This window comes from Scyliorhinus torazame, chromosome 27 (assembly GCF_047496885.1).
Source record: "Scyliorhinus torazame isolate Kashiwa2021f chromosome 27, sScyTor2.1, whole genome shotgun sequence".
Taxonomy (NCBI): domain Eukaryota; kingdom Metazoa; phylum Chordata; class Chondrichthyes; order Carcharhiniformes; family Scyliorhinidae; genus Scyliorhinus; species Scyliorhinus torazame.
The window spans coordinates 36,573,724-36,599,744 of NC_092733.1; the positions used below are offsets into that span (position 1 = coordinate 36,573,724).

Consider the following 26,021-nt stretch of genomic DNA (forward strand, 5'->3'; position numbering starts at 1 on the left):
GGGGCTGGAGTCACAATTCCAGATTTTATGGATTGAGTTTAAATTCCACCAGCTGCTCTGGTGGAATTTGAACCCGTGTTCCCGGGAGCGCTAGCCTGGGCCCCTGGATTACTAATCCAGTTAACCGCATATAGCTGCTTTTGTTGATGGAAAGAGTTTATTGACTTGATTCATATCAACGCTACGCCAAACATAACCACTGTTAACCCTTAACAACGTCATCACCATTAACCTTTCACAATGTTGTCACCGTTAACCCTTCGCAATGTTGTCACCGTTAACCCTTCGCAATGTCGTCACCGTTAACCCTTCGCAATGTCGTCACCGTTAACCCTCCGCAATGTTGTCACCGTTAACCCTTCACAATGTCGTCGCCGTTAACCCTTCGCAATGTCGTCACCGTTAACCCTTCGCAATGTCGTCACCGTTAACCCTTCGCAATGTCGTCACCGTTAACCCTTCACAATGTCGTCACCGTTAACCCTTCGCAATGTCGTCACCGTTAACCCTCCGCAATGTTGTCACCGTTAACTCTTCACAATGTCGTCACCGTTAACCCTTCGCAATGTTGTCACCGTTAACCCTTCGCAATGTCGTCACCGTTAACCCTTCGCAATGTCGTCACCGTTAACCCTTCGCAATGTCGTCACCGTTAACCCTTCGCAATGTTGTCGCCGTTAACCCTTCGCAATGTCGTCGCCGTTAACCCTTCGCAATGTCGTCACCGTTAACCCTTCGCAATGTCGTCGCCGTTAACCCTTCACAATGTCGTCGCCGTTAACCCTTCGCAATGTTGTTACCGTTAACCCTTCGCAATGTTGTTACCGTTAATCCTTCGCAATGTCGTCACCGTTAACCCTTCGCAATGTTGTTACCGTTAATCCTTCGCAATGTCGTCACCGTTAACCCTTCGCAATGTCGTCACCATTAACCCTTCGCAATGTTGTTACCGTTAACCCTTCGCAATGTCGTCATCGTTAACCCTTCGCAATGTTGTTACCGTTAATCCTTCGCAATGTCGTCACCGTTAACCCTTCGCAATGTCGTCACCATTAACCCTTCGCAATGTTGTTACCGTTAACCCTTCGCAATGTCGTCATCGTTAACCCTTCACAATGTCGTCACCGTTAACCCTTTGCAATGTCGTCATCGTTAACCCTTCGCAATGTTGTTACTGTTAACCCTTCACAATGTCGTCACCTTTAACCCTTTGCAATGTCATCATCGTTAACCCTTCGCAATGTTGTTACTGTTAACCCTTCGCAATGTCGTCATCGTTAACCCTTCACAATATCGTCACCGTTAACCCTTCACAATGTCGTCACCGTTAACCCTTCGCAATGTCGTCACCATTAACCCTTCGCAATGTTGTTACCGTTAACCCTTCGCAATGTCGTCATCGTTAACCCTTCACAATGTTGTTACCGTTAACCCTTCGCAATGTCGTCATCGTTAACCCTTCGCAATGTTGTTACTGTTAACCCTTCACAATGTCGTCACCGTTAACCCTTTGCAATGTCGTCATCGTTAACCCTTCGCAATGTTGTTACTGTTAACCCTTCGCAATGTCGTCATCGTTAACCCTTCACAATATCGTCACCGTTAACCCTTCACAATGTCGTCACCGTTAACCCTTCGCAATGTCGTCACCGTTAACTCTTCGCAATGTCGTCATCGTTAACCCTTCACAATGTCGTCACCGTTAACCCTTCGGAATGTCGTCACCATTAACCCTCCGCAATGTCGTCACCGTTAACCCTTCGCAATGTCGTCACCGTTAACCCTTCGCAATGTCGTCACCGTTAACCCTTCGCAATGTTGCCGCCATTAACCCTTCGCAATGTTGCCAGCGTTAACACTTCACAATGATTGGGCTTCCACATCACTATGCGGTAGAGAATTCCATTGATTCAGCGCAGTCTCAGAGTGAAGAAATTCCTCCTCACGTCTGTTCTAAACACCCTGCCCCTATTGAGACTGTGTCCCCTGTCTCTCGACTCAATATCCAGGCGGCACATCTTACCTACATCTACCTTGTTACGCGCTGCAAGAACTGTGCAAGTTACAATGAGACCACTTCTCATTCAAAAAAACTCTAGAGAACCAAAATCCAGTCTCCTCATCTGACAATACTGCCAACCCAAACGTTAGTGTGTCGCACTCCCTCTGTTGAAAGTATATCGAGCCGTGACCTTATTGAATTGTGGAGTCAGCTGAATGGTCTCCAGTGTTTCTGCACAGCTGCATCATATCCGGCACTGAGCTGATCGAAGCTTATATGCTGAATCATTATCTCCCCTTTCTGTCTTAGAAGCCATCTCTTCTTGATAACCGTGTAACCTTGCACTGTGCCAAACCTGGAAGCGTGCTGGCCCGCCAGGGGGACCAGGTGGGTACAATGCCAGCACTGAGAATCGACAGTATTGAGTGAGTGAATCCTCTGGCAGTGATGGATGATGTAGCATTGTTGGAATGAAAATACCAACTTGCATTTAGTAGCGCCTTTCCCGACCATGGGACGCTCCATAGAATCCCTACAGTGGCGAAGGAGGCCATTTGGCCCATCGAGTCTGCAGCGACCCTCTGAAAAAGCGGCCTACCAGGGCCCAGTCCCCCAGAACCCCACCTAACCTTTGGACACCAAGGGCAATTTAGCACGGCCAATCCACCTAACATGCACATCTTTGGACTGTGGGAGGAAACCGGAGCACCCGGAGGAAACCCCACGCACACACGGGGAGGACGTGCAGACTCCGCACAGACAGTCACCCGAGGTCGGAATTGAACCTGGTTCCCCGGGGTTGTCCCTGGCACCCCAGAAACGCTTGCCAGTCGGTGAAATATTTTGTAATTTAGTCTCTGTTGTGTTGTAAGCAATGCGAGTGTCAGTTTGTGCACAGCAAGATCCCACAAGTAGCCATGAGATAAATATCAGAGAGAGAGCTCCCCTGCTTTATGGTGGGGTGTAATCTTTCACAGTGAGGACAGATGGGTCCTGCATTTAACATATCAATCAGTATCCCTGCAGTCCAGGAGAGTCAGCCTGGGTGACCAGTGGCTCAGCGTGGTTAGCACAGCTGCCTCACAGCGCCAGGGTCCCAGGTTCGATTCCAGCTTGGGTCACTGTCTGTGCGGAGTCTGCACATCCTCCCCGTGTCTGCGTGGGTTTCCTCCGGGCGCTCCGGTTTCCTCCCACAGTCCAAAGGTGTGCAGGTGAGGTGGGGTTACAGGGATGGTGCTGGTTAAAGAGCTCCATCGGAGGGTCGGCGCAGCTACGATGGGCGGAATGGCCTCATTCTGCACTGTAGGGATTCTGATCCTATGGACTCGACTATCTGGGGAGAGGCTTGAACCCACGTTTCCGCGGCGGGAGTGCCACTCGGCAAGCCGCTTGTGAAACATTCTTCAGTCTTTAGAGAGCCACCCTACAGCCTGCACAGATTCTAATCCTGGCTGTACATAACTGGTTTGTAAAGAGTGAAGGAGATTTCAACTGTTGTCCTCCTGTTGATCGGCAAATGCACGTTGCTTAACGCGCAGCCGTGTTGTATGGTACTGCATGACGTGTTTGTGTTGTAATCTCTTCCCGAATGCAGGATGTCAGTTTGCATTTCGTGCTATCCGGCTGCCTGCATGTTTACCAGCGTATGATCGACAAGGAGGACGACGTGTGCCTGTTTGTGACTCACCCGGGCGAAATGGTGGGCCAGCTCGCGGTGCTGACCGGGGAGCCGCTAATCTTCACCATCAAAGCCAACCGCGACTGCATCTTCCTCCGGATCTCCAAGTCCGACTTCTACGAGTCAGTATGGGTGGGCGCGCGCGCTGGGCTCTCCGTTAGCCGTGCACTCGCGCGCGCTGGGCCCTCCGTTAGCCGCGCACTCGCGCCACTGGGCCCTCCGTTAGCCGCGCACTCGCACCGCTGGGCTCTCCGTTAGTCGCGCACTCGCACCGCTGGGCTCTCCGTTAGCCGCGCACTCGCACCGCTGGGCTCTCCGTTAGCCGTGCACTCGCGCCACTGGGCTCTCCGTTAGCCACTCCCTCGCGCGCGCTGGGCTCTCCGTTAGCCGTGCACTCGCGCCACTGGGCTCTCCGTTAGCCACTCCCTCGCGCGCGCTGGGCTCTCCGTTAGCCGCGCACTCGCACCGCTGGGCTCTCCGTTAGCCGTGCACTCGCGCCACTGGGCTCTCCGTTAGCCACTCCCTCGCGCGCGCTGGGCTCTCCGTTAGCCGCGCACTCGCGCCACTGGGCCCTCCGTTAGCCACTCCCTCGCGCGCGCTGGACTCTCCGTTAGCCGCGCACTCGCGCCACTGGGCTCTCCGTTAGCCACTCCCTCGCGCACACTGGGCTCTCCGTTAGCCGCGCACTCGCTGGACTCTCCGTTAGCCACTCCCTCGCGCGCGCTGGACTCTGCGTTAGCCACTCCCTCGCGCGCGCTGGACTCTCCGTTAGCCACTCCCTCGCGCGCGCTGGACTCTCCGTTAGCCACTCCCTCGCGCGCGCTGGACTCTGCGTTAGCCACTCCCTCGCGCGCGCTGGACTCTCCGTTAGCCACTCCCTCGCGCGCGCTGGACTCTCCGTTAGCCACTCCCTCGCGCGCGCTGGACTCTCCGTTAGCCACTCCCTCGCGTATGCTGGGCTCTCCGTTAGCCGCGCACTCGCGCGCACTGGGCTCTCCATTAGCCGCGCACTCGCGCGCGCTGGGCTCTCCGTTAGCCGCGCACTCGTGCGCGCTGGGCTCTCCGTTAGCCGCGCGCTGGGCTCTCCGTTAGCCGCGCACTCGCGCCACTGTGCTCTCCGTTAGCCACTCCCTCGCGCCACTGGGCTCTCCGTTAGCCACTCCCTCGCGCACGCTGGGCTCTCTGTTAGCCACTCCCTCGCGCGCGCTGGACTCTCCGTTAGCCACTCCCTCGCGCGCGCTGGGCTCTCCGTTAGCCACTCCCTCGCGCGCGCTGGGCTCTCCGTTAGCCACTCCCTCGCGCCATTGGGCTCTCCGTTAGCCACTCCCTCGCGCACGCTGGGCTCTCCGTTAGCCACTCCCTCGCGCGCGCTGGGCTCTCCGTTAGCCACTCCCTCGCACACGCTGGACTCTCCGTTAGCCACTCCCTCGCGCCACTGGGCTCTCCGTTAGCCACTCCCTCGCGCCACTGGGCTCTCCGTTAGCCACTCCCTCGCGCGCGCTGGGCTCTCCGTTAGCCACTCCCTCGCACACGCTGGGCTCTCCGTTAGCCACTCCCTCGCACACGCTGGGCTCTCCGTTAGCCGCGCACTCGCGCCACTGGGCTCTCCGTTAGCCACTCCCTCGCGCGCGCTGGACTCTCCGTTAGCCGCGCACTCGCGCCACTGGGCTCTCCGTTAGCCACTCTCTCGCGCACACTGGGCTCTCCGTTAGCCGCGCACTCGCTGGACTCTCCGTTAGCCACTCCCTCGCGCGCGCTGGACTCTCCGTTAGCCACTCCCTCACGCGCGCTGGACTCTCCGTTAGCCGCTCCCTCGCGCGCGCTGGGCTCTCCGTTAGCCGCGCACTCGCACCGCTGGGCTCTCCATTAGCCACTCCCTCGCGCGCGCTGGACTCTCCGTTAGCCACTCCCTCGCGTATGCTGGGCTCTCCGTTAGCCGCGCACTCGCGCGCACTGGGCTCTCCATTAGCCGCACACTCGCCCGCGCTGGGCTCTCCGTTAGCCGCGCACTCGCGCCACTGGGCTCTCCGTTAGCCACTCCCTCGCGCCACTGGGCTCTCCGTTAGCCACTCCCTCGCGCCACTGGGCTCTCCGTTAGCCACTCCCTCGCGCCACTGGGTTCTCCGTTAGCCACTCCCTCGCGCACGCTGGGCTCTCCGTTAGCCGCGCACTCGCGCGCGCTGGGCTCTCCGTTAGCCACTCCCTCGCGCACGCTGGGCTCTCCGTTAGCAGGTCCCTCGCGCCATTGGGCTCTCCGTTAGCCACTCCCTCGCGCACGCTGGGCTCACCGTTAGCCGCGCACTCGCGCGCGCTGGGCTCTCCGTTAGCCACGCACCCGCGCCACTGGGCTCTCCGTTAGCCACTCCCTCGCGCGCGCTGGGCTCTCCGTTAGCCACGCACCCGCGCCACTGGGCTCTCCGTTAGCCACTCCCTCGCGCGCGCTGGGCTCTCCGTTAGCCGCGCACTCGCGCCACTGGGCTCTCCGTTAGCCACTCCCTCGCGCGCGCTGGACTCTCCGTTAGCCGCGCACTCGCGCCACTGGGCTCTCCGTTAGCCACTCTCTCGCGCACACTGGGCTCTCCGTTAGCCGCGCACATCGCTGGACTCTCCGTTAGCCACTCCCTCGCGCGCGCTGGACTCTCCGTTAGCCACTCCCTCGCGCGCGCTGGACTCTCCGTTCGCCACTCCCTCGCGCGCGCTGGACTCTCCGTTAGCCACTCCCTCGCGTATGCTGGGCTCTCCGTTAGCCGCGCACTCGCGCGCACTGGGCTCTCCATTAGCCGCGCACTCGCGCGCGCTGGGCTCTCCGTTAGCCGCACACTCGCCCGCGCTGGGCTCTCCGTTAGCCGCGCACTCGCGCCACTGGGCTCTCCGTTAGCCACTCCCTCGCGCACGCTGGGCTCTCCGTTAGCCACTCCCTCGCGCACGCTGGACTCTCCGTTAGCCACTCCCTCGCGCACACTGGGCTCTCCGTTAGCCACTCCCTCGCGCACGCTGGGCTCTCCGTTAGCCGCTCCCTCGCGCGCGCTGGGCTCTCCGTTAGCCACTCCCTCGCACGCGCTGGGCTCTCCGTTAGCCACTCCCTCGCGCGCGCTGGGCTCTCCGTTAGCCACTCCCTCGCGCGCGCTGGGCTCTCCGTTAGCCACTCACTCGCGCGCGCTGGGCTCTCCGTTAGCCACTCACTCGCGCACGCTGGGCTCTCCGTTAGCCGCGCACTCGCGCCACTGGGTTCTCCGTTAGCCACTCACTCGCGCACGCTGGGCTCTCCGTTAGCCACTCCCTCGCGCGCGCTGGGCTCTCCGTTAGCCACTCACTCGCGCACGCTGGGCTCTCCGTTAGCCGCGCACTCGTGCCACTGGGCTCTCCATTAGCAGGTCCCTCGCGCCATTGGGCTCTCCGTTAGCCACTCCCTCGCGCGCGCTGGGCTCTCCGTTAGCCACTCCCTCGCGCACGCTGGGCTCTCCGTTAGCCACTCCCTCGCGCGCGCTGGGCTCTCCGTTAGCCACTCCCTCGCGCGCGCTGGGCTCTCCGTTAGCCACTCCCTCGCGCGCGCTGGGCTCTCCGTTAGCCACTCACTCGAGCACGCTGGGCTCTCCGTTAGCCGCTCCCTCGCGCGCGCTGGGCTCTCCGTTAGCCACTCTCTCGCGCGCGCTGGGCTTTCCGTTAGCCACTCCCTCGCGCGCGCTGGGTTCTCCGTTAGCCACTCACTCGCGCACGCTGGGCTCTCCTTTAGCCGCGCACTCGCGCCACTGGGCTCTCCGTTAGCCACTCCCTCGCGCCACTGGGCTCTCCGTTAGCCACTCTCTCGCGCGCGCTGGGCTTTCCGTTAGCCACTCCCTCGCGCGCGCTGGGTTCTCCGTTAGCCACTCACTCGCGCACGCTGGGCTCTCCGTTGCCGCGCACTCGCGCCACTGGGCTCTCCGTTAGCAGGTCCCTCGCGCCATTGGGCTCTCCGTTAGCCACTCCCTCGCGCGCGCTGGGCTCTCCGTTAGCCACTCCCTCGCGCACGCTGGGCTCTCCGTTGCCGCGCACTCGCGCCACTGGGCTCTCCGTTAGCAGGTCCCTCGCGCCATTGGGCTCTCAGTTAGCCACTCCCTCGCGCACGCTGGGCTCTCCGTCAGCCACTCCCTCGCGCACGCTGGGTTCTCCGTTAGCCACTCCCTCGCGCACGCTGGGCTCTCCGTTAGCCGCTCCCTCGCGCGCGCTGGGCTCTCCGTTAGCAGCGCACTCGCGCCACTGGGCTCTCCGTTAGCCACTCCCTCGCGTCACTGGGCTCTCCGTTAGCCACTCCCTCGCGCGCGCTGGGCTCTCCGTTAGCCACTCCCTCGCGCACGCTGGACTCTCCGTTAGCCGCGCACTCGTGCCACTGGGCTCTCCGTTAGCCACTCCCTCGCGCACGCTGGACTCTCCTTTAGCCGCGCACTCGCGCCACTGGGCTCTCCGTTAGCCACTCCCTCGCGCACGCTGAACAGGCCCTTCGGCCCTCGATGTTGTGCCGAGCTTTGTCCGAAACCAAGATCAAGCTATCCCACTCCCTGTCAGTGTTGGTCGCACGAGCGCGCGAGTCGCTGGAATTCAGTTGTCGAGGAGCCGGGAAACATAAGATCATAAGACATAGGAGTGGAAGTAAGGCCATTCGGCCCATCGAGTCCACTCCACCATTCAATCATGGTTTATTTCAACTCCATTTACTCGCTCTCTCTCCATAGCCCTTAATTCCTCGAGAAATCAATAATTTATCAACTTCTGTCTTAAAGACACTCAACGTCCCGGCCTCCACCGTCCTCTGTGGCAATGAATTCCACAGACCCACCACCCTCTGGCTGAAGAAATTTCTCCTCATCTCTGTTCTAAAGTGACTCCCTTTTATTCTAAGGCTGTGCCCCCGGGTCGTAGTCTCCCCTGTTAATGGAAACATCTTCCCTACATCCACCCTATCTAAGCCATTCATTATCTTGTAAGTTTCTATTTGATCTCCCCTCAACCTCCTAACCTTCATCGTATGTTAGGCCTACCATTCCTGGGATCATCCGTGTGAATCTCCGCTGGACCCGCTCCAGTGCCAGTATGTCCTTCCTGAGGTGTGGGGCCCAAAATTGCTCTCAGTATTCTAAATGGGGCCTAACTAATGCTTTATAAAGCTTCAGAAGTACATCCCTGCTTTTATATTCCAAGCCTCTTGAGATGAATGACAACATTGCATTTGCATTCTTAATTACGGACTCAACCTGCAAGTTTACCTTGAGAGAATCCTGGACTAGGACTCCCAAGTCCCTTTGCACTTCAGCATTATGAATTTTATCACCGTTTAGAAAATAGTCCATGCCTCTATTCTTTTTTCCAAAGTGCAAGACCTCGCACTTGCCCACGTTGAATTTCATCAGCCATTTCTTGGACCACTCTCCTAAACTGTCTAACTCTTTCTGCAGCCTCCCCACCTCCTCCATACTACCTGCCCCTCCACCTATCTTTGTATCATCGGCAAACTTAGCCAGAATGCCCCCAGTCCCGTCATCTAGATCGTTAATATATAAAGAGAACAGCTGTGGCCCCAACACTGAACCCTGCGGGACACCACTTGTCACCGGTTGCCATTCGGAAAAAGAACCTTTTATCCCAACTCTCTGCCTTCTGCCTGACAGCCAGTCGTCAATCCATGTTAGTACCTTGCCTCGAATACCATGGGCCCTTATTTTACTCAGCAGTCTATGAAAGGAAAAATGCTTTGCTCACCATGAGCAGCGTAAGACCCTTCAGCTGGGGAATTGCTGGGACCGTTTCTGATTTCCCCACAGCACTGAAAATCTCAAAACAGTTGTCTACCAAAATCAGTATCGTTCCATATGGTCCACCCTTGGCGAGGGGGTTTAGACTGGAGAATTCCCGAGCCAGCAGGCTCGCGCCACACTTGTCCCTCACCAAAGTTTCTTTAAATCAGCGGTGAGGGGTGGTGAGGAGCGGACCTCTTGCCCCTTTTGCATGGATGTTGAGTGAATGATAACGCCATCAGGTGAACACGAGTCCACACAAGTAGCTGGATGACAACCTCTGGTTCTTGCTGCGAGATGCTGCTGATGAGAATAGTTGCTGAATTAGGATTTAAATGGAAATATGTCCCACCCATTCATAATTATTGTCCTTATTTTATATATAATATATGTATTAAAAAATAGAATCACAGAACACTGCCAGGGACCCGAGTTCGATTCTAACCTTGGGTGACTGTGCGGAGTCCGCACGTTCTCCCCGTGTCTGCGTGGGTTTCCTCCGGGTGCTCCGGTTTCCACCCACAAACTCCAAAGATGTGCAGGTTAGGTGGATTGGCCGTGCTAAATAGCCCCTTCGTGTCCAAAAAGGAGGTGTCGGTTCGGTTCCGGGGTTATTGGGAGAGGGCGGGAGGAATGGGGTGGGGTGCTCTTTGAGAGAGTTGGTGCAGACGCGATGGGCTGAATGGCCTCCTCCTGCATTCTAAGATTCTGGGACTTGTTACAGCACAGAAGGAGGCCATTCGACATGACTTAGTGTCATTGTGCTGCCTTCTCCCTGAACATCGACATTTTCCTTTAATAACCACCAGATATTTTCTAGTTAGCAGTTTGCCAGTTGTTGTAACCATTTCTCCCCCCCCCCCCCCTCGGTGTAGCAATTGGTTCCCTCCTCTCCGCTCTCCTTTCCACACCCCACCAGGATGCCCATTGTACCCTTCATACTAACAGCGTAGCCCCTCTGAGCTACCAACCTCTTCAAAGCTCACCGAGAACTTGCTCACAATTGGAGCCTCATCAGATCGCAATTCAGGGATTCCCAAGCTATGCCCCACCAACCCCCCTCCCTTGGAGAGCCGCTGCCTATTCATCAAATTTCCCCCCCCCCCCCCCCCCCCCCCCCCACCTCCCCCACACCATTGCTTAACTGCTGCCTCTGGGACCACACAAAGTCTGAAGCGTTCGAATGGGGTCACTCCAGGGGAAGGTTTGGGAAACACCAGTTTGTTCCTGAGGATGATGTTGTCGGTATACTCATTTCAGAATGATGAGATCCGAGACAGATCATTGAGGATACGTGGTGATGAAGAAGGGCCCTGATTAACTATCACCCTTTCCACGTTGACCTACATCGCCCCCCCACTGGACCTCCGATTTAAAATTCTCCACCTTTGTGCCATTTCCCTCACTCTCTCATTGCTCTCTCTTTTTTTTTTTACCTCCCCGGCTCGGCAACTCTCCCTCCCTACCTGTGCCCCACCCCCCCAATCGCTCGACTCTGCTTTCTATCTCAACCTTTCCCATCATGAGCAGCCCTGATTGAATACTCGTCAGCGGTTTCTTTAAACTGCCCCCTCCCCCGTTCTCCACCTTCCTGTTCCCTCTGGGAAAGGGCCAAACCTTGAGATCGTGACCCATTTTTCCGAAGACAATTCCACCACAGAGTGCTTTGGGCCATTTTTCCAGATTGCAAGCCAAGTGCAAGGAGTTGTCCTTCATCCGGGTATTGTCTGTGCATCCGGGTCGATGGGGCGGATTTGTCACTTTACTGATTCTACAACTTGTTGGGAAGCGCCGTATCCACTTCTGTCTGTCGTTTTGGGGGTTCAGTTTGGGAATGATTTGTGGATTACTATCCGGCTCACTGCAGCAGATTCCGGATAGTGTTTACTGTTCAGTCCATCAAGCCGGGGTGACTGAGTGTTCCGGGTCAGTTCTGGGTAGTGTCTGATTTTCCAACCTTGTGTTCCTTTTGCAGAATAATGCGCGAACAGCCCAATGTGGTTCTCAGTGCCGCACATGCTGTGGCTGTGCGAATGTCCCCATTTGTACGTCAAATGGACTTTGCGATTGACTGGATGGCAGTGGAAGCGGGCCGTGCCCTGTATAGGTAAGGCCCCGCTGATATTACCTGTATAGGTAAGGCCCTGCTGATATTACTTGTATAGGTAAGACCCCGCTGATATTACCTGTATAGGTAAGGCCCTGCTGATATTACTTGTATAGGTAAGGCCCCGCTGATATTACCTGTATAGGTAAGGCCCTGCTGATATTACTTGTATAGGTAAGACCCCGCTGATATTACCTGTAAAGGTAAGGCCCCGCTGATATTACCTGTATAGGTAAGGCCCCGCTGATATTACCTGTATAGGTAAGGCCCCGCTGATATTACCTGTATAGGTAAGGCCCTGCTGATATTACTTGTATAGGTAAGACCCCGCTGATATTACCTGTAAAGGTAAGGCCCCGCTGATATTACCTGTATAGGTAAGGCCCCGCTGATATTACCTGTATAGGTAAGGCCCCGCTGATATTACCTGTATAGGTAAGGCCCCGCTGATATTACCTGTATAGGTAAGGCCCTGCTGATATTACTTGTATAGGTAAGACCCCGCTGATATTACCTGTAAAGGTAAGGCCCCGCTGATATTACCTGTATAGGTAAGGCCCCGCTGATATTACCTGTATAGGTAAGGCCCCGCTGATATTACCTGTATAGGTAAGACCCCGCTGATATTACCTGGATAGGTAAGGCCCCGCTGATATTACCTGTATAGGTAAGGCCCCGCTGATATTACCTGTATAGGTAAGGCCCCGCTGATATTACCTGTATAGGTAAGACCCCGCTGATATTACCTGTACAGGTAAGGCCCCGCTGATATAACCTGTATAGGTAAGGCCCTGCTGATATTACCTGTATAGGTAAGGCCCCGCTGATATTACCTGTATAGGTAAGACCCTGCCGATATTACCTGTATATGTAAGGCCCCTGCTGATATTACCCGTATAGGTAAGACCCTGCTGATATTACCTGTATAGGTAAGACCCCGCTGATATTACCTGTATAGGTAAGGCCCCGCTGATATTACCTGTATAGGTAAGACCCCGCTGATACTACCTGTATAGGTAAGACCCTGCTGATATTACCTGTATAGGTAAGACCCTGCTGATATTACCTGTATAGGTAAGACCCTGCTGATTATACCTGTATAGGTAAGACCCCGCTGATATTACCTGTATAATACGAAGTCTTACAACACCAGGTTAAAGTCCAACAGGTTTGTTTCGATGTCACTAGCTTTCGGAGCGCTGCTCCTTCCTCAGGTGAATGAAGAGGTATGTTCCAGAAACATATATATAGACAAATTCAAAGATGCCAAACATTGCTTGGAATACGAGCATTAGCAGGTGATTAAATCTTTACAGATCCAGAGATGGGGTAACCCCAGGTTAAAGAGGTGTGAATTGTATCAAGCCAGGACAGTTGGTAGGATTTCGCAGGCCAGATGGTGGGGGATGAATGTAATGTGACATGAATCCCAGGTCCCGGTTGAGGCCGCACTCATGTGTGCGGAACTTGGCTATAAGTTTCTGCTCGGCGATTCTGCGTTGTCAAGCGTCCTGAAGGCCGCCTTGGAGAACGTTTACCCGGAGATCAGAGGCTGAATGCCCTTGATGCGCCCCAAGTTAGTTGCTAGAACTCCTGGAAAGTCTCAACGGGACCCATCGACCTCCAGGTGAGGACGACCGATTTATAGGAAAAAAACCTTTGTCTTCAAAAATGTTATCATTAAATATGGTGATTTATTGAGGGGGGAATTAATGACATAAGTAAGGAGGTTATGCTTCAGTTGTACTGGGCATTAGTGAAACCACATTTGGAGTATTTAAGGAAAGATATGATTGCATCTGGGGAGGCGGTGGGGTAGTGGCATTGTCACTGGACTAGTTAGCCAGAGACCTAGTGTAAAGCTCCGGGGACACGGGTTCAAATCCCACCAGCGCAGTTGGTGAAATTTGAATTCAGTAAAATCTGGAATTAAATGCCTAATGATGACCATTGTCGCTTGGTGTTAAAAACCCGTCTGGTTCAGTAATGTCCTTCAGGGAAGGAAATCTGCCGTCCTTACCCGGCCTGGCCTCCATGTGACTCCAGACCCACGGCAATGTGGTTGACTCTTAGCAAGGGCAATTAGGGATGGGCAATAAATGCTGGCCCAGCCGGGGACGCCACGTCCCATCATCGAATAATAAACAAAAAATATTAGAATCAGTCCAGAGAAGGTCTACCAGACTAATCCCAGGAATGGGCGGCTTGGCTGATGAGGAAAGGTTGGAGAGGTTGGGTTTGATGCAACTTGATCGAAACCTTTAAGATGCTGAGGGGTATCGACAGGGTGGATGTGGAGAGGATGTTCCCTTGAGAACTAGAGGTCACTGTTCAAAAATACGGGGTTGCCCATATAAGACGGAGATGAGGAGAAATATCTTCTCTCAGCGGATCATGAAAGGGCAGTGGAAGCAGAGTCTTTGAATATTTTTAAGGCAAAGCGAGATAGATTCTTGACGAACAAGGGGGTGAAAGGTTATCGGGGTGAAAGGTTATCGGGGGTAGGGCAGGAATGTGGGGTTGAGGTCACAATCCGATCAGCCAATGATCTGGTAACTGTCTCTCCCGAGAAGTCATTGCCGCACAGGTGGGCTATGAATTTGAAAAGTAGCCATCCCTGTTTTTACTTCCCTCCTTGCAGGCTGATTTTCTATAATATCTTCCTTTTAATTTGCAGACAGGCTGACCGATCAGACTGCACCTACATCGTCCTAAACGGGCGTCTGCGGTCTGTGATCCGAAAGGCCAATGGCAAGAAGGAGCTGGTGGGAGAGTACGGGCGTGGAGATCTGATTGGAGTGGTAATTTGGTTTTTCCCAGCCTACTAAAAGATGGTCTGTATTCTGGTTTGCAGGGAGGATTAAATCAATGCATCGGTTAACGGCCATAAAGTCTGGCACTCAGGTGACCTCCTGCTAAAATGGCCGAGCGGACCAAGGTTCCCTAAATCTCGTACTAAATTATCTCTCGCCTTGTTTGAACAGTCGGGTGGGTGTTAGCTCGTGCCAGAGTTCAATAGCTGATGGGACGTCTTCTGCGCGATTCATGTCCTCTTCCTCCCTTTCCCGTTCCCTTCCTGGGCTCTGCCCATGGCGCCAAGCCCGCCGGGGACAGCGATCATAGAATTTACAGTGCAGAAGGAGGCCATTCGGCCCATCGAGTCTGCCCCAGCCCTTGGAAAGAGCACCCTACTTAAACCCTTACCTTCGCCCCATCCCAGTAACCCCACCTAACCTGGTTGGACACGAAGGGCAATTTATCACGGCCAATCTACCAGACAGCGCGTCTTTCGAGACTTGCGGGAGGAAACCGGAGCACCCAGAGGAAACCCACGCAGGCACGGGGTGGGGGGGGGGGGGGGGCAACGTGCAAACTCTGCGCAGACAGTAACCCAAGCCGGGAATCGAACCCGGAACCCCGGTGCTGTGAAGCAACGGTGCTAACCACTGTGCCGCCCATCAGCGGCTACTGAAAACACTCCCAATTCCAGAGGTTGCCGCAGCGGAAGGATTCAGCTCCAGCTTCCTTTTCCCTACACTGATTCTGACCGGGAAGGGGAGTCCTGTTACCACCCAAGTGTAAATTTACCGGAGGATCCTGTCGCGCTGTCCACTGTTGATGCAAGAAATGAGGCTGCGTCGGGTTTGAAATTGATGCGCGGCAACATAGGTCCTTCGGGAAGGGCCGTTTATTGAGACCAAACTCCTAGGTTGACAGAAATATAAATGGTTTTACTTCACCTGTGCTACTGGATTAAAAATTCTGAGAACCGTTTTGAAGAAACCGTTTGTTTTAAGCAAACTGGTTCTGCACGATGGTGATCGCACTCCACGTGCCTGACTCAGACCGAACAAAACCCAGAGAAATCCCCCGGGTATTTTATCATGCCCACGGTTTTGCGGTTGTGTTGAGTCGAGCTGGCCCCACCCGAGGCTCCTTTCCCTGCCTGTCGGCATCCACATCTTTGAGGAGCGTTTTGGAGCTGAACCTTCTTGTTTCCATTTCAGGTAGAAGCCCTGACACACCAGCCCCGAGCCACCACCATGCATGCAGTTCGTGACTCGGAACTGGCTAAGCTGCCCGAGGGGACGCTGAATAACATCAAGAGACGGTATCCTCAGGTGGGTGACCCCCCCCCGAAGCTCCCAGGGTTGTCTCGCCCATGGCAGTGGCGTTGTCTTGCCGTTGACCTGGCACTTGGATGATTTGCTGGCCCATGAAGCAATTGGAAAGGGATAGGCCTGAGTTAACTCTGCTCCAGAGAGTGTCACACACACATGGTCGGCTGGAAACCCATCTCCACTGCTTTCGTCGGGTTCTGTTTGAACCTCGCTCCTCCTGCAGCCTAAACAAGCATGCGGGAGTCCCGATCCACTTTGGCACGGCACATACTCCAGCCACAAGGGTAGACAGGGAGACCTTCGACAAGGAGTAATGTTGACCACCGAAACCCATTCTGATGTTTTCAGTGAGTTGACGGCCTCATGACGAATGTTGTCAGAAATATTGGTTTCTTTTCCGAAGCCATCTCAACCCCCAAAAGGACGCTGTTTATCTCTTTTTTTTTTTCCCCCCTGGATGCTGTCAGCTTATCTGTCACTTTCGTTCCTGAAGACTGCTCCAGTTTTCTCGGTGATATCGTCCTCGGAGACTCGCCCTAGCGTGCCTTGAGTCCCTATCGTGAACGGTTGGCTAATTCAAGATAAGCGGGCGGGGGTCATGGGAACCTAGGGACCACAGTTTTAAGATTAAGAGGGCAGAGTTGAGGAGAACATTCTCTCTTGGAACGTGATTAGTCTGTGGAATTCTCTTTGGCAGAAAAGAGTGGCGGGTGGGCCATGGAATTCATTCGAGGGTGAGTTAGAAAGATTGTGGATAGGGAAGGCCAAGCATGATGGAGGGGGTGATGTGACGGGGGAGGGTAGAGCTAAGACCACAATTGGATCAGCCACAATCCTATCTGATGTGGAGCAAGCTCGAGGGGATGAAAGGCCGACTCCTAATTTTTGTGCGTACCCGTCGGTGCTGTGGTATTGCTTTTCCTAATTCAGGACCTCAAACTTGGTGATACGGTCTTAAATGCTGATTTATACTGACAGCCCAGAGTCTGCAGATAGACTGAAAAGGGCAATGGTTTCTTATTATTTTTCAATGACCGTTAAATCCCACCGGAGTTGTGTGTTGTGCCCACTTAGCCACATCCGTGTTTCATAGAAAGCCGGACGGTAGATCCAGCGAGAGCCCTCTTCCGGGATTCCCGCCGGTCGTCACACCACGCGAGACGTCACGATCGCGGGACCCAGACTTGCGGAGTTAAGGGAGCTTAAAAGCTCGCTTACCTCTGCTGACGCCAAGGGCAGCACGGTGGCACAGTGGGTTAGCACTGCTGCCTCACGGCGCCGAGGTCCCGGGTTCGATTCCGACTCTGGGTCACTGTCCATGTGGAGTTTGCACATTCTCCCCGTGTTTGCGTGGGTTTCGCCCCCACAATCCAAAGATGTGCCGGCTAGGTGGATTGGCCACGCTAAATTGCCCCTTAATTAGAAAAAATGAATTGGGTACTCTAAATTTACTCTAAGGGGATTGAACCAGAGCACCAGGATCTACCGGCCTCGCTGAAGAGTCCCCAGCCGGCCGCCGTTTAGCACTGGTCCTCACAAACAGCGATCAGGTGGCACAGCCCTTGAGGAGGCTCTCCCAGATCAGAGGGCCCTGAGTGATTGGTATCTGGGCAGGGTGGCACCTGAGCACTGCCCTGGCATTTGTACCAGGCCAGGGACCAGGCCCCAGGGTGCCTTGCCTCTGTGGGGTGGGGTGCGGGGGAGAGCTCGAGGATTCTCCCCCAAGAAGTGGTTTGGGGCATGAGGTGGGTCCGTGTGGTGGGGGTGGGGGGGTTGAGAGATCGGGGTGTCATTGATCTCTTCCTGCACTGGCGAGCGGAGCTCCTCGGTTCAGGAAATGCGACTGGATGGGGCCTCGACGGGACGTTCTCGTCAAGACGCGGGGGAAAGCTGGAAATGACGCCTCTAATCCCGCCCAGAAAGACTTTTTTTTTTCCATTAGATCGTGCCCCAAATGCAAAACCTGCGCTCCAGGTAAGAGGTGAGCTCAGGGCAAAAAGCAGAAACGTGAAATTCTGTACCACAGAAGCTGCGGAGGCCAAGTCCTGAATATATTTTAGATTTCTAGACACTAAAGGTATTAACGGGACCCCAGGTTCAATCCCGGCCTCGGGTCACTCTGTGCGGAGTTTGCGCTTTATCCCCGTGGGTTTCCTCCGGGTGCTCCGGTTTCCTCCAAAGATGTGCAGGTTAGGCGGAATGGCCATGCTAAATTGCCCGTCGTGTCCAGGGATGTGCAGCTTGGGTGGGGTTACGGGGTTAGGGCGGGGGAGTGGACCTGGGTGGATTTGCACCGGAGCCTGGAACAAGCACCCTACTGAAGCTCACACCTCCATCCTCCCATCCCCGTAGCTCCACCTAACCTTTTTGGCACTAAGGGGCAGTTTGGCATCGAGACTGCACTGACCCTCCGAAAGAATCACCCAATCCCCGTTATCCCACCTAACCTTTTTGGCACTAAGGGGCAGTTTGGCATCGAGACTGCACTGACCCTCCGAAAGAATCACCCAATCCCCGTTATCCCACCCAACCATTTTGGACACTTGAGGGGCACTTTAGCACGGCCAGTCCACCTCACCTGCACATCTTTGAACTGTGGGAGGAAACCGGAGCACCCGGAGGAAACACGTAGACACGGGGAGAACGTGTAAACTGCACACAGACAGTCACCCGAGGCCGGAATCGAACCCGGAACCCTGGCGCCGTGAGGCAGCAGTGCTGACCACTTTGCCGCCCCCGTATGTCTAGTTTGGGAATCAACTACCGCAGCCAAGTGGATGCATATCGGCACGTCCATTCCACCACCACCCCAATTCTCGCTGGCTTGTATTGGCTGCAAGTGCACCCATGCCTCAAATTTAAAATTCCCCCTTTTATTTGCATGGCCTCAGTCCTCCCTATTTCTGCAACCTCCTCCAACTATAAGTGCAATCCTTCAAAGTCACTACGTTGTTTCAATTCTGGTTGTCCTTGAATCCCTATCTTCCTTCACCCCACCTTTGAACCACAGCATTTGGTGACTGTATCACGTTTGCACCCTAAACTGTGGATCTTCCTCCCTATCTCTCTCTGCCTCTTTACCCCTCTAAGCTGCTCCTTAAAAACACTGGTGGTCACCTGCCCTAGCGTCAGGAATGTAGTGTAGGGAATGTAGCCCCCTGAAAGGGCTTGCAGAGATGGAGGCAGAGCAAAGCTATGGAGGGATTTAAAGATGAGGTTAAAATGTAAGGTATTGGACTGGAGTGGGTAGGGCAGGTAGATCAGTGAGGGACAGGGGTGACGGGCTTCATGTGGAGCGGACAGGCAGCAGGATTTGGAGTTTGTAAAGGCTGGGAGGTTACCAAGGTGAATGTTGGAGTAGACGAGACAAGGCAGCAAAGTCACGAGGCTGAGAACGGAGATGGAAGATGAAACTTGAGAGGTACGATATGGAGTGTTAAATAGGTCACCTCATTCAGGACTGCGTGTTGCACTTAGTCCATGGGATGGTCAAGGGAGGTGTTCAAGTGGCAGAAGCCTAACCCAGTGTGTTCAGTGGATGTCACTGAGAGATAGCAGGTTGAAGAGGCGGGGGCAAAAGATGGGTGAAATGGGGGGGGGGTTGGTGCCTCAGAGCAGGTTTTGATAACCATTACTGAAGATGCTGTTGCTATGTAACGTGGATGGGGAGTAACGTGGATCCCACACAACCTGTTCCATAGAGCAAGCCTGGGAAACACAGGTTTCCAGAATTCTGGACATGCCTAATGCTTGAACTATTCCCAATTGTTAGGTGGTTACTCGATTGATTCACCTACTGGGTCAGAAGATACTGGGTAACCTGCAGCAGGTCCACGGGACGTTTCCAGGTAGGACCATCAGCCACGGCACTCTGAATTATTTTGAACTTTAAACACTGGTGGACGTCCCTTGGTTTCCTTTGCCTGTTTTCCCATCTCGGCTACCTCCTTGAAACATGTTGGGCGCGATTCTCCGCCCCCCCCCCCCCCCCCCCACCCCCCCACTGGGTCGGAGAATCGCCGGGGACTGGAGTGAATCCCACCCCCGCCGTGTCCCGAATTATCCGCCACCAGAGATTCGGCGGGGGTGGGAATCGCGGCGCGCCGGTTGGCGGGCCAACCCCCGGCGATTCTCCGGCCCGCGATGGACCGAAGTCCCGCCGCTGTCAACCCTCTCCCGCTGGCGTGGATTAAACCACCTTTTGAACGGCGGGACAAGGCGGCGCGAGCGGGCTCCGGGGTCCTGGGGGGGGGGGGTGGGGCGATCTGGCCCTGGGGGGTTCCCCCACAGTGGCCTGGCCCACGATCGGGGCCCACCGATCTGCGGGCGGGCCTGTGCCGGGGGGGCACTCTTTTTCTTCCGCCTCCGCCATGGTCTTCACTATGGCGGAGGCGGAAGAGACCCCCCTCCCCTGCGCACGCGCGGGGATGACGTCAGCAACGCTGACTCTCCCGCGCATGCGTCGCCCGGCGAAGACCTTACAGCGCTGGCTGGCGTGGCGCCAAAGGCCTTTCCCACCAGCCGGCGGAGCGGAAACCACTCCGGCGCGGGCCTAGCCCCTTTTGGCCCCTAAAGGTGCGGAGACTTCCGCACCTTTGGGGCGGCCCGACGCCGGAGTGGTTCCCGCCACTCCATTACGCCGGAACCCCCCGCCCCGCCGGGTAGGGGAGAATCCCGCCCGAGAACTGTGCAGCTTGTCAGCCCGAACCCGAACGAGAAGCTGGCACCAATCCACTGGTGCATGTACGTCCAGAACCGTATGTCTGGTCCGAGGTGGGCAGTGTTATGGGCCAGGGTTTAGAGAACCCCAAAATGTATCTTGGAGTTCACCTGACCCACAACTTTTACTATATTGTGGTATGGGGAGCACCCGGCCCACTCTACAGGTGTGGTACAGCAGAAATGGAAAAGTAATTTTTAAAGCAAAACAATGTTTATTCTATGAACGCAAGTTAACCTTTTTGAAACATACAGTGAACATCTTAGCAACCATCAATTCAAATACAACCCCCAAAGAATACAACACTAAGTAATCCTTAATAACTTCCCAAACAACATCCAGAAGACAGAAGAAACACCTTTTACCAGAAGCACATCAGGTTAAAGTCACTACTGAGAACATTTATAATTCTGAATTCACCAAATGATCAAGAGATAGTCTTTTGATGGCAGAGAGAACAACAGTACACCTGCTCTGTCTCGCTTCAGCTCCAACACTGAAAAGGAAACTAAAACACACCCTGCAGCAAACAGTCTAAAACGAAAGTAAAAAGGTGACCGACAGCCCAGCTCCACCCACTCTCTGACATCACTGCAGTCGTAAACTCCCATTTCTTAAAGCTACTCTCACTACAGATATTTATATACACACCCATTTATAAACACCCATTTCTTAAAGGTACTCTCACACGACAGCAGTCTTTGTGCTTTTTGCTGTCTGATGTTTCGGCACGTCACCATCTCTCTGCCCCACTGGAAGTGTGTCTGAAGCTGCAACCCTCAGCTTGCTGAAGCTGAACGTAGATTGGCATCGAGCCAATTGAGAGCAAATGATGCTACAGTTTACATGAAATAATAATGTCATTTGCATGGAGCAGAGAACATAAGAACTAGGAGCAGGAGTCGGCCATCTGGTCCCTCGAGCCTTCTCCGCCATTCAATGAGATCATGCCTGATCTTTTTTGGACTGGGCTCCACTTTCCGGCCCGAATACCATAACCCTTAATCCCTTTATTCTTTGGGAGTGCCACAGGGGACTGTAGTGATTCCACCAGTGGGTGTAGTAACATCCTTCCAAACCCATGACCTCCACCACCGAGAAGGACCAGGGCAGCACATGCCCGAGAACACTGATCTGTGTATATTTGTGAATATCTGTGTTTATGTGTGTATTCTCTCGGTAAGAGTAAAGCTGGGTCTGTGTTAATCAAAGGAGAGGGTGGCCCAGTAGCCCAGTGGTTAGCAGTGTTTTTCTTTAATAAATTTAGAGGACCCAATTATTTTTCTTTTCCAATTAAGGGGCAATTTAGCGTGGCCAATCCACCGAACCAGCACATCTTTTGGGTTGTGGGGGTGAAACCCACGCAGACCCGGGGAAAATGCGCAAACTCCACATGGAGAGCGACCGGGAACCGGGATTCGAGCCCGGGTCCTCAGCGCCGTAGGTGGGTTCGCACTGCTGCTTCACGGCGCCAGGAACCCGGCTTTGATTCCCAGCTTGGGTGACTGTGCGGAGTCTGCACGTTCTCCCCGTGTCTGCGTGGGTTTCCTCCGGGTGCTCCGGTTTCCTCCCACAAGTCCCGAAAGACGCGCTGTTAGGTGAATTGGACATTCTGAATTCTCCCTCTGTGTACCCGAACAGGTGCCGGAGTGTGGGAGACGAGGGGCTTTTCACAGTAACTTCATTGCAGTGTTAATGTCTACTTGTGACATGAATAAAGATTATTATTGTTATTGCAGGAGTCAAATTGTCTGTGTTACCTAAGGAATAAAATTTTTTAGGTGTTATCATCTTGCACCTTGTAACTGTGCACAAGACTGCAGGTGCGGTCTCGCACCAATTGTGGTTTTGTGTAAAACATTCTTGGGGTTGTTTTGTAAGATTTTTCCTGCTGTGTATCTTTTATCTTGCATGTTAAGGTTTTATCTTTCCTCTGGATAAATATTTTAGGGCTTCAGATTTTTGAAGCAGTCACTGGAGACGCTGAGCTTTTGCATGCGGTAACCGTGTCTCTTTCGTTTCCACAATACAAGAACAGCATTGCGATCTGACGAGATGGATGTCACTCTGAGATCTGGTTTGTACAGCGATAGCGCCAGCTGTGGTCGCAACAGCACCAGGCCACCAGTTGCAAGTTCCCCTCCGAGTCACTCACTATCCTGACTTGGAAATATATCGGCCGTGCCTTCACTGTCGCTGGGTCAAAATCCTGGAACTCCCTCCCTAACAGCACTGTGGGTGTACCTACACCACATGGGCTGCAGCGGTTCAGGAAGGTGGCTCACCACCACCACCTCATGGGGCAATTATGCATGGGCAATAAATGCTGGCCTTGCCAGCGACGCCCACATCCCGTGAATGCATCTCCATCCCCACTTGGGACAGCTCTGTAGGTAGATGATCAGTTTTTAGATTTTGACGTCTTCTGCACAGCCCTGCCTGAGCAGGGGGCAGTTTTTGTCCTTGCCTTCCTGTTGTACTGACTAGAATCGGACCTACAGCACCCAAAATGCTCGCTCGTATTTTACTACAGTACATTTTTCTGTTTGTTTTCGGACCAAGGGTTCTCTGATCTAACTAAGAGATAAAGCACAGGAGGGGGCCATTCGTCCCTTCGAGCCTGCTCCGCCATTCATTATAGAATTTATCATTGGGCAGCACGGTGGCGCAGTGGGTTAGCCCTGTGCCTCATGGCGCCGAGGTCCCAGGTTCGATCCCGGCTCTGGGTCACTGTCCGTGTGGAGTTTGCACATTCTCCCCGTGTTTGCGTGGGTTTCGCCCCCACAACCCAAAGATGTGCAGGGTAGGTGGATTGGCCACGCTAAATTGCCCCTTAATTGGAAAAAATTAATTGGGTACTCCAAATGTTTTTAAAAATGATAGATCTTATCATAGAATTTACAGTGCAGAAGGAGGCCATTCAGCCCATCGAGTCTGCACCGTCCCTTACAAAGAGCACCCTACTCAAGCCAACGTATCTACCCTACCCCAGTAACCCCCACTTAACATTTTTTGGGACACTAAGGGCAATTTAGCATGGCCAATCCACCTAACCCGCACATCTTTGGACTGTGGGAGGAAACCGGAGCACCCGGAGGAAACCCACGCACACGGGGAGGATGTGCAGATTCCGCACAGACAGTGACTCAGCTGGGAATCGAACCTGGGACCCTGGAGCTGTGAAGCAACTGCGCTAACCACTGTGCTACCGTGCTGCCCATTATGGTCATGGCTGATCATCCAACTCAATAGCCTGATCCCGCTTTCCCCCCCCCCCCCCCCTCCCCCATATCTGTTGATCTCCTTCCCCCTAAGTGCTATACTTACCTGCATCTTAGAAAACATTCAATGTTCTGGCCTCAACTACTTACTGTGGTAGCGAATTCCACAGGCCGACCTCTCTGGGTCGATGCTCTTATCTCTGTCCTCAATGGTCTACCCTGTATCCTCAGACTGTGACCCCTGATTCTGGACACCCCCACCATCGGGAACATCTACCCTGTCTCGTCCTGTTCGAATTTTATAGGTTTCTATGAGATCCCCCCCGCCCCCCCCACCTCCTTTTTCTGAACTCCAGCGAATACAATCCTTACCGATTCAGTCTCTCATCTTCCTTCTGCCGCGCCATCCCAGAAATCTTCCTGGTAAACCTTTGCTGCACTTCCTCTATAGCAAGAACATCCTTCCTCCGCAAACAGTATTTCAGGTGCGGCCTCACCAAGGCCCTGTATCATTGCAGCAAGACATTCCTGCTCCTGTACTCTAATCCTCTCGCAATGAAGGACAACATATCATTAGCCTTCTTTACCACCTGCTGCACCTGCATGCTTACCTTCAGCGAATGGTGCACAAGGACACCCAGGTCTTGTTGCACATTCCCCTCTCCTAATTTATGGCCATTCAGATAATAGACTCCATTCGCGTTTTTGCTACCACAGTGGATAACCTCGCATTTATCCAAATTATGCTGCATCTGCCAATCATTCGGCCACTCACTCAGCCTGTCCAAATCCCGCTGAAGCATCTCTGCATCCTCCTCACAGCTCACCCTCCAACCCAACTTTGTATCACCTGCAAATTTGGAGATATTACATTTAGTTCCCTCATCTAAATCATTGATATATATTGTGAGTAGCTGGGGTCCCAGTACCGATCCCTGCGGTACCCCACTAGTCACATTTGGAAAAATACTTGTTTACTCCTACTCTTTGTTTCCTGTCTGCCAACCAGCTTTCCATCCATCTCGATACATTGCCCCTAATCCCATGCGCTTTAATTTTACACGCTAATCTCTTATGTGGGACTTTGTCAAAAGCCTTCTGAAGGTCCAAATAAACCACATCTACTGGCTCCTCCTCCACTCCACTAGTTACATCCTTGAATAATTCCAGTCGACCTGTCGAGCACGATTTCCCCTTCGTGAATCTATGCTGACTGTCTGACCCTGCCATTCTATCCCAAATGCTCTGCAATAGAATCTTTGAGAATGGAGTTTAGAATTTTGCCCACGACCGACGTTACGCTTACTGGTGTAGAATTGCCTTCCACCTCCCTTTTTAAATAGTGGGCTTACAGGAATTGTTCCAGAGGCTGTAGAAACTTGGGAGATGATCACCAATGCATCCACTGTTTCTCTGCGTGTAGATTATCAGGCCCTGGGGGTTTTATAGGCTTTCAATTCCATCAGTTTCCCCCAACACCATTTCTCTACTATTACTGATCACCTTCTCCCTCTCGCCAAACCCTGCGTGCCCCAACAGTTCTGGTAAGTTATCTTTGTCCTTTGTGAAGACAGAACCAAAGTCTGTGTTTAGTTGGTCCGCCGTTTGTTTGTTCCCCATTATAAATTCCCCTGTTTCTGACTCTGGGACCTACATTTGTCTGGCTGAGAGATTTGCGACGCTCGAAACATCTCGTGAGACGTCGCGATCTGGATCTCGCCCAGGCAGGGCGCATCGTAGAATTTACAGTGCAGAAGGAGGCCATTTGGCCCATCGAGTCTGCACCGGCCCTTGGAAAGAGCTTCTTACTTAAGCCCACACCGCCACCCTATCCCCGTAACCCCTTCTGGACACTAGGGGGCAATTTAGCACGGCCAATCCAACCTAACCCGTAAAGCTTTGCACAAAGCCCACACACAAAGTCACCTGAGGCCGGAATTGAACCCGGGGCCCTGGAGCTACCTTTCTTCCTAACTCCCGATATTCTGCTTTTAGGACCTCATCCCTTTTTTTAAACCTATGTTGTTGTGCCAACGTGCACCAGGACCACTGGCTGTTCGCCCTCCCCCCTCCAAAATGTGCTGTAACCGCTGCGAGACACCCTTGCCTCAGCCCCAGGGTGGTAACATACCATCCTGGAGCCTCGATTGCGGCCACAGAAACATCGATCTAGTTCCTTTCCAATTGAATTCCCTGTAAATATTGCGTGCCTACACTTTCTACTCCAGCCCTCTGGAGCTGAACCGACCTTGGTGTAACAAATTTGGCTGTTGCTGCTTTCCCCTGATGGTGGGGGGTGAATTGTAACTCCAATAATTTTTAGGAGTACAAAAGGCGTGTAACCGGATGGAGGTTTCATTGTAGTTGTGAAGAGTTAGCAGCCAGGGTGGTGGGTGGTGGTGTG

The 26,021-nt window shown here is 53.8% G+C and overlaps 2 protein-coding genes across 2 annotated transcripts in view; one reads left to right on the forward strand and one right to left on the reverse strand.

Annotated features, from left to right (window-relative positions):
* The window catches only part of LOC140403402 (uncharacterized), a 960,939-nt gene that overhangs the window by 626,857 nt on the left and 308,061 nt on the right, over positions 1-26,021 (reverse strand). The window lies entirely within an intron of this gene.
* LOC140403208 (patatin-like phospholipase domain-containing protein 6) overlaps positions 1-26,021 on the forward strand; it is a 198,380-nt gene that overhangs the window by 93,059 nt on the left and 79,300 nt on the right. The window contains exons 16-21 of the mRNA XM_072490961.1: positions 2,312-2,389; positions 3,597-3,802; positions 11,424-11,555; positions 14,233-14,356; positions 15,563-15,676; positions 19,449-19,524. Coding sequence (XP_072347062.1) covers positions 2,312-2,389; positions 3,597-3,802; positions 11,424-11,555; positions 14,233-14,356; positions 15,563-15,676; positions 19,449-19,524 — 730 coding nt within the window. The remainder of the gene's footprint in view (positions 1-2,311; positions 2,390-3,596; positions 3,803-11,423; positions 11,556-14,232; positions 14,357-15,562; positions 15,677-19,448; positions 19,525-26,021) is intronic.